Source organism: Chiloscyllium plagiosum, unplaced genomic scaffold, assembly GCF_037043375.1.
Source record: "Chiloscyllium plagiosum isolate Xiang-an unplaced genomic scaffold, Cpla_swu_hap1 HiC_scaffold_28, whole genome shotgun sequence".
NCBI lineage: Eukaryota > Metazoa > Chordata > Chondrichthyes > Orectolobiformes > Hemiscylliidae > Chiloscyllium > Chiloscyllium plagiosum.
Window position 1 is genome coordinate 16,379,536 of NW_028270166.1, and position 14,583 is coordinate 16,394,118.

The 14,583-nt window shown below is 38.5% G+C and overlaps 1 protein-coding gene across 2 annotated transcripts in view; it reads right to left on the reverse strand.

The window, feature by feature from the left end:
• Window positions 1-14,583, reverse strand: part of LOC122565054 (mesoderm induction early response protein 2-like) — a 90,326-nt gene that overhangs the window by 74,308 nt on the left and 1,435 nt on the right. Inside the window, exon 2 of one of the 2 annotated variants that reach the window (XM_087976015.1) lies at window positions 13,593-13,636. The exons of the other annotated variant lie outside the window; for it this stretch is intronic. Coding sequence (XP_087832141.1) covers window positions 13,593-13,631 — 39 coding nt within the window. The 5' untranslated portion in view covers window positions 13,632-13,636. The remainder of the gene's footprint in view (window positions 1-13,592; window positions 13,637-14,583) is intronic. 2 annotated transcript variants of the gene reach the window in all.

Below are 14,583 nucleotides of genomic sequence, written 5' to 3' on the forward strand. Positions count from 1 at the left end.
ATCTCCCAATATTACAGCATACATTTGTTCACTGTACATTGCAAAAGTAATTGTAAATACGAAGTTTAAAATGTCAAGAGAAATCAACTATTGCAAAAATAAATGAGAAGTTTGAGTTTGCTCGGGTTTTATTTTACAATGCTGAAAAGAGTTAAAGCAAAGTTTAACATTCCCTTCACATCCGCAGGGCCACATGGAACCAACAATCTTAATAAGTCAGCACTACATACATCTTGAACAAATGAGTTCAACCTAAACCTGTTAGAAACGTATCTGAACACATTGCCTGACAACGCATACCTGGTTTCAAAAGTGATGGATTTACCTATGTCACTCGACAATAACTCAATTCATTTCACCTAGGTTAAAATAACTTATATGCAGATATTACACAAAATGAAATTCAAATGTTGCAGTGTGATGCATGCTGTGAATTTGGAGCTTTCTTTCTATAGCTATCAGCAGGCAATGAAATACCATTACATAAATAGCAAATTAGAGGGAAGAAAACTATAACGAGAAGTACTTACCCCATTGCTGTCCAGCAGCGTTAAGTTCAAACACTGTTCTACCTTTGCAAAGTAATTGTTCCACATAGATCTCAAATAACCAGTTTTCTGTGGTTGAAAAGGCATCCACTGACACTAAGCAAAGAGATCCTATGATGCACATCATCTGCAGTTTGCAGTTCCGTGGTTTGTCATTAGACAATTGGGAACACCACTCTCATTCTGAAAATTGGTTCCTGCCGAGATTTGTTCGGAACACAGCTGAGCTGGTCAAGGACCACTCAAGTAGAGAATGACTGGCAAACGATGAGCTTTTGTCATATCATCAGTTAGGTATTTGACACATGGCAACACATCACCATGTTCAAGAGTTTCTAAATCAAACCAATACTGCTTTATATGCTCAACACAGAAACCTATTAGAAACATTGCCTGTTTCCCAGTGTACAAAGGCTGCTACATCCGAAGTTGATACAATTTTTACTCACTTTTGTTTAATAGTAACTTCAAAAGCAATAATAGAATATATACAGCAAAATGAAAAATTGCATGACTACAGAGAAAGAGCTAGCACCTACAAAACGGGGCTAAGTTACCGTCTTCTGTGCTGTAGGATTCCAGGATTATATAGCAATTTGATGCTAGCTTTACAAATTATGCACCATGATGTTGGGTATTAGTTACATTCCTCTGTGCCAAAGAATCTAACCACAGTATCATATCTTTTAATCATGACTTTAATCAAAGTGCTATTTTGATTCTTGCACAATGAAGGAAGATGGTTTACATGGAAAATATTTCAATTAAAAAAATCATGCTTTGAATACATTCACTGAAAGGAGCCATTGCAGTAATCTGTCCAAAGATACTGGGGCATAGAGTTGCCTGGGTTTGATAAAAAGTTTTCATAAACCAACTTCAGGATTACAAATACACTTCAAATTCATCACAAGAAATGTTTTACAATAATCAAATAAGATGTAAAATAAAAGGAACTCATATACACCATGTCTTATTATATGACACTATTAAAATTCATTCATAATTAAATTAGCATTGCTAATTCCACAATTATCATTCCAAATATTAAACAATATATAAGTTGCCCTCCAAATCACATACCATCTTACTGAGCAATAAACATCCATTCCTTTATTGCGACTGAGTCAGAATCCTGGATTTCTCTATCTAATGCTGTTAAGGAGGCACGAGAACAGCAATGGCTTAAGGGGGCTCACCACAATTTCTCAGGTTAACAAAGGTTGAACAATGAACAGTAACATGCTACGATCACCCACATCCAAACAATGCCTCTGTTTAAATGAATTCCTTTATTTCCCTAAAACGTGCCTTCCTCTCCAGATTCTGATTTCAAATTGCATTACTGTATTTGGGCATGGTAAAGGTTCCCTACTAACCTTTACTGACAGCATAAGGTCTGGTGGCTCAAACTTTTGTTTAGATTATTTGACAGAAAGTAAAGCATTTAAAAAAATCTTTTACAAAACAGTCCAAGGTTGACTGAGAAATTTGACCGCTTATTTTGATGTGCCTATCAAATACTCCATCTTCAGATAACATGCTACAACAGTTTAACATAGGAACAGGTCATTTAGCCGTTTGATCATTGCTGATTTGTGGCCTAACTCCATATACCTGTCTTTGGCCTATATTTCTTAATATCTTTGCTGAACAAAATTTTATCTTTCTCAGATTTAAAATTAACAACCGATCTGCATCCAATGCTGATTGTGGAAGATAGTTCAAAACATTTACCATCTTTTGTACATACACTATTTCCTATCATCTCTCCTGAACAGTCTGGCCCTAATTCTCAGACAAGCTCCCCAGTTCTAGAACCCCCAACTGCTGGAAATTGTTTCTCTTCATCTACGCCTGTGAATATATATTAGGACGTGATAGCTTAAAGAACTACATCTCAAAGTAAACTAAACACATGAACATACACATCAGGAGCAAGAAAAAGCCAGTCAATCCTTCAAGCTTGCCCCACTTTCACAAAGACCACATTTATCTGATGATACCACATTCCCATCTTCTGTTGATAATCTTTTAACCCCTTGCTAATCAAGAATCTATCGAACTCTGCAAAAACTCTATTTTCACTTGATCAAATGAGCCAATGGGCTAAGGAATTGCAGATGGGAGTTTAATTTAGCTAAATGTGAGGTATTGCATTTTGGTTAGGCAAAGCAGGGCAGGGCTTATACAATTCATAGTAGGGCCCTGGGGAATGCTGCAGATCAGAGACCAAGGGGTGCAAGTGCATATTTCCTTGAAAATGGAGTCATAGGTAGACAAGGTGATTAAGGCATTTGGCATGCTCGTCTTCAATTGTCAGAACATTGATCATAGGAGTTGGGATTTTATGTTGTATCTGTACAGGATATGGATGAGGCCACTTTTAGAATACTGTGTGCATTCCTGGTAGCCCTTCTATAGGAAGGATGTTGTCAAACTTGACAGGATGCACTAAAGATATACAAGGACGTAGCTGGGATTGGAGAGTTTGAGTTATTGGGAGAGGCTGAATAGGCTGGGATCTTTTCTCCGGAACGTCCAAAGCTTGAGGTTTATAAAATCATGAGGAGCATGGATAGGGTGAATAGCCAAGGTCTTTTTCTGATCGTGGGCGAGTCCAAAACTAGACAGCATAGGTTTAAGGTGACAGGGGAAAGATTTAAAAATGACTCAACAGATAACTTTTTCACGCAGAGTGTAATGAGTATATGGAATGAGCTGCTGGAGGAAGTAGTGGAAGCTGGTACAATTACAACATTTAAAAGGCAACTGATGGGTGCATGAATAGGTTTAGACAGATATGGGCCAAATGCTGGAAGATGGAAGTTGGTTAAATTGGGATGTCTGGTCAGCTGAGACAAGTTGGAATGAAGGGTCTGTTTCCATGCTGTGTGACTTTGTGACCTTCTGTGAGAAAGAAATTTCTTTTCATCTCCATATTAAATGGGCAACTGCATATTTTTAGGAGCAATCCCTAGTGCCTTATTCTCACACAAGGAAACATCCTTTCCAAATGCACCCCCTGTCAAGACCTCTCAGAAGTTTATATGGTTCAATCAAGTTACCTTGTACTTTTTTTGGACATATCAGATCTCAGAGTGAAAGCTGGCTTAATAGAGCACAAGTTTTATTTTTGCAGTTTGGCTACCATGGCAGTCTGTCACTGACACATTCACACAGGCCATCAATGTACTTTTAACAAAACAAAATCACAAGTTTATTACAAAAAAATCCCAAGGCAATTTTGAAAGATCTTAACATAAACTGCAAAAAATAAATTTCAACCTTTTTGACAGCACTCAATCTTACTGAATTATTATTCCTATCTTAGCTTTTAAATTTATGGAATTGACAACATTGCAAGCATTCCCTTTCATCGTCTTTCTCAGCATTCACCAGATAAGATTCTCCCAGTTACTAACTCTCCCCAAAATACAAAGGCATGGGTTACCTCACTGACTTTTCTTAGCAGAACTTCAAGAAAAGTCTTATCCACTTAAAGTAATAAAAGTTTCAAAGCTGGGAAGAAGTTTCAAAAGCCTAGATTACTACAAATTAAACATCCCTTCTGCTGGTAAGAAACTGCCCTGCTCAATTAAAAGCTGGTCTGCCTTTCTATAGATCATAAATTTTAAATCTGCAAAATTTTCATCAATTAACTTCCAGATCGTTTATCTCGTCATTTAGCTTAAGTTGCATGCTTTCTCGAACTCACAGTTCAAAAATTACTTTCTGACTTATTTTAAAAAGGTCACCCCCACAGAACTAAAACCAAACACCATTTGCCTACAATTTAAAATTCAAGTTTCCAATAACATACTATAAATATTTTCAATAGTCTGTTTAACCTCAGAATAACACACTCATTACAGGTATTAGTCTAATAAACCTTCACTACACTGCTTCAAAAAAAAGCACTTATATTCTTCCTCAAGTAAGAGAAAACTGTACACAGTAGTCAAATGTGATCACACTAATGTTTTGAATAACTGAAGTTTAATATCTCCACTTTTGTATTCAATTCCACCCACAATAAATGATGACATTCTACTTACTTGCCACACCTGCATGTTAACCTTCTGCGATTAATGCACAAGGAAATAGAGACCATTCTGAGTTTTGGAACTCCGTAATGTTTCACTATTTAAATAATTTTAAAAAAAATTCTTGCTGTCAAAATGGACAATTTTACATTTTCCCACATTACACAAAGTCTACTAGATCTTTGCCCACTCACTTAACTGATCTATTTCTCTTTTGTAGCATTTTTCGGTCTTCTTCACAACTTAGATTAGGTTACTTACAGTGTGGAAACAGGCCCTTCGGCCCAACAAGTCCACACCGACCCGCCAAAGCGCAACCTACCCAGACCCATTCCACTACATTTATCCCTTCACCTAACACTAGGGGCAATTTAGCATGGCCAATTCACCTAACCTGCACATTTTTTGGTCTGTGGGAGGAAATCTGAGCACCCGGAGGAAACCCACGCAGTCACGGGGAGAATGTGCAAACTCCATACAGTCAGTCACCTGAGGCGGGAATTGAACCCGGGTCTCTGGTGCTGTGAAGCAGCAGTGCTAACCATTGTGCCAACGTGCCGCCCACAAACTTACCTTCTGTCAAACTTAGCAACCATTCATACCTTCATCTAAATCAATTGTATACGTTTTAAAAAGTTGGAGGTTGAGGCACCAGCACTGGTCCCGAAGGCAGAGCATTTGTTACATCTTGTCAATCAAAACAAGACCAATTGACGCCTCCTCTCTGGTTTGCTAACAAGAAACAAATCTTCTATGCATGCCTATATGCTACCCCTACACCATCGGTTTTTGAGTACTGCTGGAAAAAGATACATTTCGTTGAAGGTCTTTAACTTGCACTCAATAAAATAATTTGCAAAAAATATCAAGATAGAGGAAAAAACATTTATATTGTAGAGAGAGGAAAGTGCTAATTAGTTGCCAAGAAGACCGATTGATATTCTACATTGATATTTCACGCAAATTGTCCTCTAAGTGCAACATAAAAAGCTTTCAGGAGAAAGTGAGGACTGCAGATGCTGGAGATCAGAGCTGAAAATGTGTTGCTAGAAAAGCGCAGCAGGTCAGGCAGCATCCAAGGAGCAGGAGAATCGACGTTTCGGGCATGAGCCCTTCTTCAGGAAGTTTTCAGTCATAAAAAGCTTTCAGTAATACTCAAGTTATTTATAACTATACCATAACTAGCAGTTATTTTCTGCAAAAGCCTTTGATGTGGAACTTTATCAAATGCCTTCCAGCAGTGCCCCTTTATCCACAACACATGCAATTTCTTCAAATAATGCCAGCAAGTTGATAAAAAACACGATCTTCCTTTCACAGAAAGGATATGTTAATTCTGCCGCATTATTTCATTTATTTCTAAGTGTCTTGCTATAACATATTTAATAACAGCTTGTAATATTTTCTCTACATCCAAGGTTAAACTGACTAGCCTGTAGCTTCCTGTGAATAGAAGAGTTACATTTACTACTTGCCAATCTAAATCTTGAGAATTTAGAAAATTAAAATCAATTAAAATCAACCCTCCCACTAGACTCTTATTTTAAGACCTTAGGATTAATACATCAGGACTCAGGGCCTTGTCAATCTATAGGTGTAACAACTGGCTCAGTTCCAATTCTCTGAATACCATAATTTTCAAGTTTCTGCCTATTTCCTGATTTACTGCCATTTCCAAGATGTTACTTGTATCCCTTGTAGTGAAGACTAATGCAAAGTGTTCAAATCACCTGAAGAATCTCCATCTTCCATTGATTGCCCAGGCTTATAAGACTAGCATTCACTTTGTTAACGCTTTTCTTTTTCAATTATGCATAGAAATACTAACTATATGTTTTCTAATTCTAGACAGCTTTCTCTCAACACTGATTTCCCTATTAGTCTTTGTCATTCATTGTTTTCTTCTCTAGTCTAACCAATCTTTTAACCTACCATCCATCTTAGTATCAAATTTAGAAGAAAGAAAATCCTTGTCTAATCTTTAACTCTCATTCAGTAAATCATGGATGGCGATCCTCCCTTGGAATTCTTGTTTCTCATTAAAAATATCTATCCTGTGTATTCTGCCATATTCTTTTAAATATCTGCCACTGAATCGCTATTTTTCCTTCCTATCCCCTAAAATAATTTTCCAGCTCACTTTAGTGAGCTCTAATTTTATGCTTCATAACTGCCCTTGTTTAAGCCTAAAATACTAGCCTTGGACCCACTCCTCTCCCTCAAACTGAATGTAAAATTCAATCATAATTTGATCACTGCTACTTAAGGACATCTCTTTAGTTCATTAATTAAGTCTATCACAATGCATAATATCAGGTCTAGTACAGTTTGCTCTCTAGTCTGCTTCAGATGTACTGTCAAAAAAATCATCGTAATAGCGTTCTCTGAACTTCATATTTAGCCTACCTTTGCATCGAACTTTTTTCAGACTGGAACATTGGTTAGAATCATCCATGATTATTGCCATACCTTTCTGACAGGGTCCTATTATTACATCCTTTATTCTCCTTTCTGCCATATGATTACTGTTAGGAGGTTTGTATACCACTCTCACAAGTGACTTCTTGTCTTTATATCACCTCCACCCAAACTGTGTCTACCCCTGATTTCCTGAACCCAGGTTGTCCCTGTCTACTGCATGAACACCATCATTAATCATGTATATACTCATGTTAGAGTCGGATTTTAGACTATGTTTTAAGATTAAATTTATAGGGTTGACTATTACATGGATATTACTTTTGAGGGGTTGAAATTCATGACCGTCAAAGTTCATGCTGTATCATTAGCAGCCCAGTTGATCTCTTAAGGAATAAAGAAAGAGACACAATGGATTACAGTAATTACTGGATAGAGAGAATAGAAAATAAAATGAATAATTATTTAGTCCACCTTTGCTTTTTTTTCTTGTTATTCTCTCTTTCATATAAAACAATGTACCTTGGAGCGACAATGACATCATCAGTTCAACTGAGGGCTAGACCGGAATCCCAGACTAGAGCCAGAAGGTCAGCGAACTGAATTCCAAAACAGAGTAGAAAAGCCAGCAGACTAGAATACTGGACTGCAGAGGAACTGCTGGAAAACCGGAGTCCCAGAACTGAGCAGGACGGCCAGCAGAATGGAATCCCAGAGTCAAGCGGAACAGACATACAAAAAGTGAATGCTAATTACATTAACTATAGCGCTCACTCAATAATGAACTTAAAAAATCCGAAGCCTAACATCGGTGTGAATTATGTGAAGAGCTAGAGTCAACTTTTACACGAGAGATATGGAAAATTCCAGATTTTCTGGCCAAAAAGAGGGGGTTGACTTTTACAGGAGATAGACTTTTATTTAAGGATATATGGTATCTGAGACACCCTCCATTTCTTCCTATCTTTCCGGCCTTCTAATTATCAAACCTAGCAATATCCAGGCTCCAATCATCAGCCACGAGTCCATAATGGCTCCATATCGTACTTATTTGTAATTCACTATCAGTTCATCAATATTGTTTTGAATGCAATGCGTATCCATATCCATATACAATCTTTAGTTTTGTTCTTTAGTACTTTTGTAACCACTAACCTTAACTGTTGACTTACTTTTGTACTCTCTATCGCTTCCCATCACTGTCTATCATTTAACATACAATACCATGTCTGGTCTGTTATCTTTGATTTACCACACCTTCCCCAAATGTGATGACTTGCCCCCAGTACATAGATTAAAAAATCCTCCCGACTTCCCTAGTTACGTGGCTCACTAGAGTCCTGGCCACAACATAGGTCAGATATAGATTGTTCCAATGAATCAGCATTTTTTCCTCATACTACTGAAAGTGCCCACAAATTGAACCAACTTTTACTGCACCTGTATGAGGTATGCATTCATTTATCTAATCTCTTGGCCCATAGCAGTTTGCACAGTGGCCTTCAGTTTGCTTTGTCATTTGGTGCCTAGCTCCTTGTACTGACTACACAGGACCTCGTTCATTGTTCTGTCTGTATCATTGCTACAGATATGGACCACACCAACTGGATCCTCTCTCTCACAATTCGTGGCAACGGGCAGTAGTCCTTTACTGCAGAGAATAGTAGTCTCAACATCTCAATTGCTGACTACCACTACATTCCTTTTTGCTCCCTGAACTTGAATGGGTTCCTGTATCAAATGTTATGGTCAGATAGCTCATCCACCCAGCAGACCCCACTGACAACCTAACCTCAGAACCAAAACCAAATTAACATTTTAAGAGAACATTTAGTGGATACACAATAAATTGAGGGTTTAGAAATAAAATAGTGCATTACAAAAATTAGATTCAACATACCATGTTAAAGACAGAAATTGATTTCAAATAAATTTGCTTGTGCCAAATCAAAGTATGTCATTTTTCATTAATCATATGTTTGACTCTTGAGCAGTGAATTCTTACTCATTAAATAAATTCATTGAGGTAGAAATATGTTGGTTAATAGTCTGGATGGTGGGGTAGTGCGCAAAACTAATGATAAATACCATATTATTTGCACATTTATTTAACTGCAAGCACTGATTTTACACAAATAAGCAACAATGTCTAAGGAGATGTTAAAGTAACAGCATAGAATATATTACTTCAGAAATCTTCAGAAATTAATTTTGCACAATTAAATGGAAAACATAGGGTAAGTAATTGCCAAAACTCACAAAAGACCACTACTTGAAGAGCAACGAATGCCACCAGAGGTAGACATACTTAGGCAAAAAGCCTGGTAGTGTTGAGGAGAAAACTTAAAAGCACACGTGAGGCTGATATAGTAGCACTGACAGTTTAAAAGGTCCTCTCTTCTACCCAGCTTGATGAGTACCCCAATAGAGTTCTGATAGAACAGTGATCAGATAAAACAGAAATAAAACATTTAGATTTGACCGCTCACCTGGATGAATCCAACAGAAAAAGAAAAGTGAAAATTTCTGTTAGCTAACTTGTCATTTTCATTCACTTTTCTCTTTCAAGAGCATTCCTTTATAAAGCGCGATCAATCATTGACAAAAACAGGAGACAGACTTGCAACAATAATTCAGAAAGTTAAAAAAGAAAACAACAGGGTGGATGAAGCAGCAAGATTGTACAGATTTATTATCTCAATTTGAGGTGTTTCTGATGGATCTAGCAGATTGGAAACCTGGAAGGTGCTGAGAGACCCAGGTGCCCTTCCACACTAGTTGCTGAAAGTAAGCATGTAGGTCAGCAGGGGGTGAAAGTGGTAAATGGTATATTGGCCAACACAGTAAGAGGACTTGAGTACAGGTACACAGACATCTTGTTGCAGTTGTACAGAGCCTTGGTGAGCCAGGTTTGGTATTATCTGAGGATGGATGTTTTGGCTATGGAGGGAGTGCAGCAGAGGTTTATCAGACTGATTTCTGGAATGGCAGGGCTGACTGGATTTAGTTTAGAGGAATGATGGGGAGTCTCGTAGAAACCTTCAAAAGGACTAGGCAGAGTGAGCGCAAGAAGGACGTTCTTAATGATTGGGAGTCCAGAACCAGGGGTCACAGACTAAGGATAGGGAGTACGCCATTTAGGACTGAATTGAGGAGAGGTTTCTTCATCTAGAGTAGTGAGCCTGTAGAATTCCTTGCCACAAAAAGTAGTTGAGACCAAAACATTATAAGCTTTCAAGGAGGAGGAAACAGATCCTTCGGTCCAACTCCTGTTCCCTGGATGCTGCCTGACCTGCTGTGCTGTTCCAGCAATAAAGTTTCAACTTCGGTCCAACTCATCCATACTGACCAGATATCCTAAATTAATCTAGTCCCATTTGCCAGCACTTGGGCCTTATCCCTCTAAACCCTTCCTATTCATGCACCCATCCAGATACCTTTCAATTGCTATAATTGTACCAGCCTCCACCACTTCCTTTGGCAGCTCATTCCACACATGCACCACCCTTTGTATGAAAATGTTGCCTCTTAAGTCTCTTTCAAATCTTTCCCCTCACTCTAAACCTATGCCCTCTAGTTCTGAACTCCCCCAATCCAGGGAAAAGACCTCTTCTATTTACCCTATCTATGCCCCTCATGATTTTATAAACCTCGACAAGGTCAACCCTCAGCTTCTGACGCTCCAGGGAAAACAGCCCCAGCCTATTCCGCCTCTTCCTACAGCTCAAAACCACAAACCCTGGCAACAGCATTGTAAATCTTTTCTGAACTCTTTCAAGTTTCACAACATCCTTCCAACAGGAAGGAGACCAGAACTGCATGCAATATTCCAAAAGTGGCCTAACCAATGTCCTGTACAGCCACAACATGACCTCCCAACCCCAACACTCAGTGCTCTGACCCATAAAGCAAAACATACCAAACATCTTCACTATCCTATTTTCTTGAGACTCCACATTCAAGAAACTATGAATCGGCACTCCAAGGAGTCCTTGTTCAATAACACTCCCCAGGACCTTACCATTAAGTGTCAAAGTCCAGCCCTGATTTGCCTTTCCAAAATGCAGGACCTCACATTTATCTAAATTAAACTCCATCTGCCACTCCTCAGCCCACCGGCCCATCTGATCAAGATTCCGTTGTACTCTCAGGTAGCATTCTTCACTGTCCACTACAGCTCCAATTTTGGTGTCATCTCAAACCTATGCCTCCCAAGTTCAATCCAAATCGTTTATATAAATGATGAAAAGCAGTGGACCGAGCACCAATTCTTGTGCACACCACTAGTCGCAGGCCTCCAATCTAAAAAACAATCCTCCAGTCTAAAAAACAATCCTCCACCACCAACACCTTGTCTTCTACCTTTGAACCAGTTCTCTATCCAAGTGCTGTACATATCTATGACTAAAGGAGAAAAATACAGTTCTTAGAAATAAAGGGTTCAGAGGGTGTGTGGTGAAAGCAAGAATGGAGTACTGAATAGGATGATCAACCCTGATCATACTGAAGAGGGGAGCAGAATTGAGGGGCCAACTGGCCTACATCTGTTCCTTTTTTCCTCAACCAATAAATTATTTTTTCCAATGAAACCACTGTTTTACAGGCATGAATGGAAGCAAACTTGCACAATATCATGATCTCTTCGGTGGTTTTGCAGAAGGATGTTATGTAAAACAGAGAACTTCTAACTCCTCTTCAAATGTACCTCCACCCCGAATTACTAATAAATTCTTAAACAGTTAGAATGTCAGATCCAATGGTGTTCAGTACCGCATTGTCATCTTGGACTCAACCACATGTGGAATAAGGGTCTAACATTCAGTCCTGCTACAGTACCAACTGACCAGGCAAAAAAATTAATAAAGAGATATGATCTCAAGATCATAGGTTCAACTCTCTATTTTGTGTGGGTGTTTAGTAACTGATTGATCAAGACGAGTCATTCACAATCAAGGCCTAATCTAGTTTGAGAAGCATGGACTTCCTAATGAATATGCAGAGGTTTCGCTGTAGTCATTAATTAAGTGCTCACATTGTTGTTGATAATGATTACTCTTGCGCCATTTCAAAAGTTGCTCAGTCTATGTGTAGTACTGAACACCATTTTGATTGGCACCCCAGAAGAATGTATCACATATTCATGAAGTCGGCAGAGGAAGAACATGAACGCTTGATATATTTCTGGTTACCATATAGAATATGCTAGAAAAGTCTGACAGTTTTTTGAATCTGGATATCCTGCCTAATGCAGCTGTCCTCTTAATTACTTCTCAAGTTAATTGTCTTCTCCAGTGCAATTAAAGATGAGCAATAAATGTTAGCCTAGCCAAGTGATGTCCATATCCCACAAAAATAAACACTGCACAACTGGTAATGCCAACTTCCTATCTGCTCCACAAAACTAATCGAGATGACACCTGAACATGACAGCACAGTGGTTTTACTTGGTAGAAGGAAATGAAGATTCCACAAGGGCAGTTGGTGGAACGGAAAGACAATTAATTAAGTGTAGAATGCAAAGCTAGTTCTTGTGATCACCATTACTGAGACTATCATGGATTGTCATAAAAACCCATCTGGTTCACTAATGTCATTTAGGGAAGTAAATTTGTTATTCTTATATCGTCTGGCCTACGTGTGATTCCAGATCCACAGCAATGTGATTTTTAACTGAACTCTGAAATGGTCTAACAAGATGGTCAGTTCAAAGGCAATTAGAAGGAGAACAAATGCTGGCCTTGCCATCAACATCCACATCCCGTGAAAAAAAAATTTAAAAAGTTTGATGCTTAAAGTTAAACAAGGTTGCCCTCGGCTCACCCTTTTCAGTTTCCCAATCAGGAAAAAGTCCTTCTGTATGTGAAAACACTTCATAAATCAATAACAATAGTGCTAAACAGAAAACCTCCCAGAATCACTTTCAATTATTATACATTGGGTTCAGGTTTTCACAACACTTTCTTTCTGTAGATTTTGTGGTAAAACTATAATTCTTTACGACTGCTACTATTGTGAGTATGAAACACTAGTACAACTGGGTATGTGTTTAAGTACAGTTGCCAGCTCTTCAAATGTACCTCCATCCCTGAATTACTAACATTCTTAAAAAGCTGGAGTATCAGATCCAAAGGTATTCAGTATCGCAATGTCATCTTGACTCAACCATATGTGGAATAGGAGTCTAACATTCAGTCCTGCTACAGTACCAACCGACCAGGCAAAAAGAGATATGATCTCAAGACAGGTTCAATTCCCTATCTTGTGTAGGTGATCAAGACAACTGGCTGATCAAGACAGAGTCATTCAGAATAAAGGCCTAATCTAGTTTGAGAAGCATGGGCTTCCTAATGTGCATGCAGAGGTTTTGCTGTAGTCATAGATTAAGTGTTCACATTGTTGATAATGATTACTCTTGTGCCATTTCAAAAGTTCCTCAATCTATGCGTAGTACTGAACACCATCTTGATTGGCACCCCAAAAGAATGTATCACATAGTCATGAAGTTCATAAAGGTTTACAAAGAACCTTGGCCAAATCAAGTACTTGGCTCAAATTGAAAAGTTTTTCAGATGCTCCATACCTGACATGTAACTTTTCTCCAATCTTGTAGGACAGTCATCAAAGCTGTAGAGACCAAAGGAGTTCAGTATAAGAATACAACCAGGTTTGATCTTCTGAAGACATTAAATGGGTTGGAAAGGGTATCATCTGGACATAATCACTCAATCACACAGTCCTGCAGTTGCTGAAGAAACCAGCTCAACCTTTTCCAGACATCCAAAGTTGGGTTGTAGTTTCTGCAATCAAGATCTGTCGTCCTCATCAAACATCGAAGCCAACCTCCAGAGTATTATTGGCATTTTTCTTGTATTTGATGTGTGATAGCGATCATGTTGATTGCAGTTCCTTTCATTTTGAATCTATTCTGTATTTCCCAAAGACCTATATGCACACTGGGGACTTCAGTTCTTTTTTGAACATCAGCAGATGTTGAATCACCCACTGGATTGCATTTGCACATACATTACAGGAAGGAAGAGAAAACGAACATCAAATATGTCGCTAACATTTGATATACCAGCTAAAACATCTTCAGCAAGAACGTGCACACACTCCTTATTTATGATAATTTGTTTCAAGTTTTCCATAAAAAACAGCCTCCATCATTCAAGGATCGCTCGCACTGTAGAGCACGCAATTTGTAATTCTGAAAAGAATACTTAATTATCGACTAAAGAGTGTATTAACAGGACAATGCCGCCACGCTGCATTTTGTTTCTTTTTACCCACTATGGTTGGCTTATAGGCAACATTCCATGGTGACCTGGAAGAAAGAATCGTGTCACTGAAAATATGGATTACACTTAGCCCCTTGGGAAATAATAAACTGAAACTACGTGGGGTTGTTACGGTTTTGCGAATTAAATCAATTGAGGATAATTCCCATTCTTACTTTGCAATGCAGAATTATTTCACCTTTTAACACTGGGCTCCCATGTGCTCCTGCACTGCTTGCCGCATCTCCAGCTTCTGCTGAGGCTCCCAGCTCCAACGCTCCTGGGTCTGTTTAA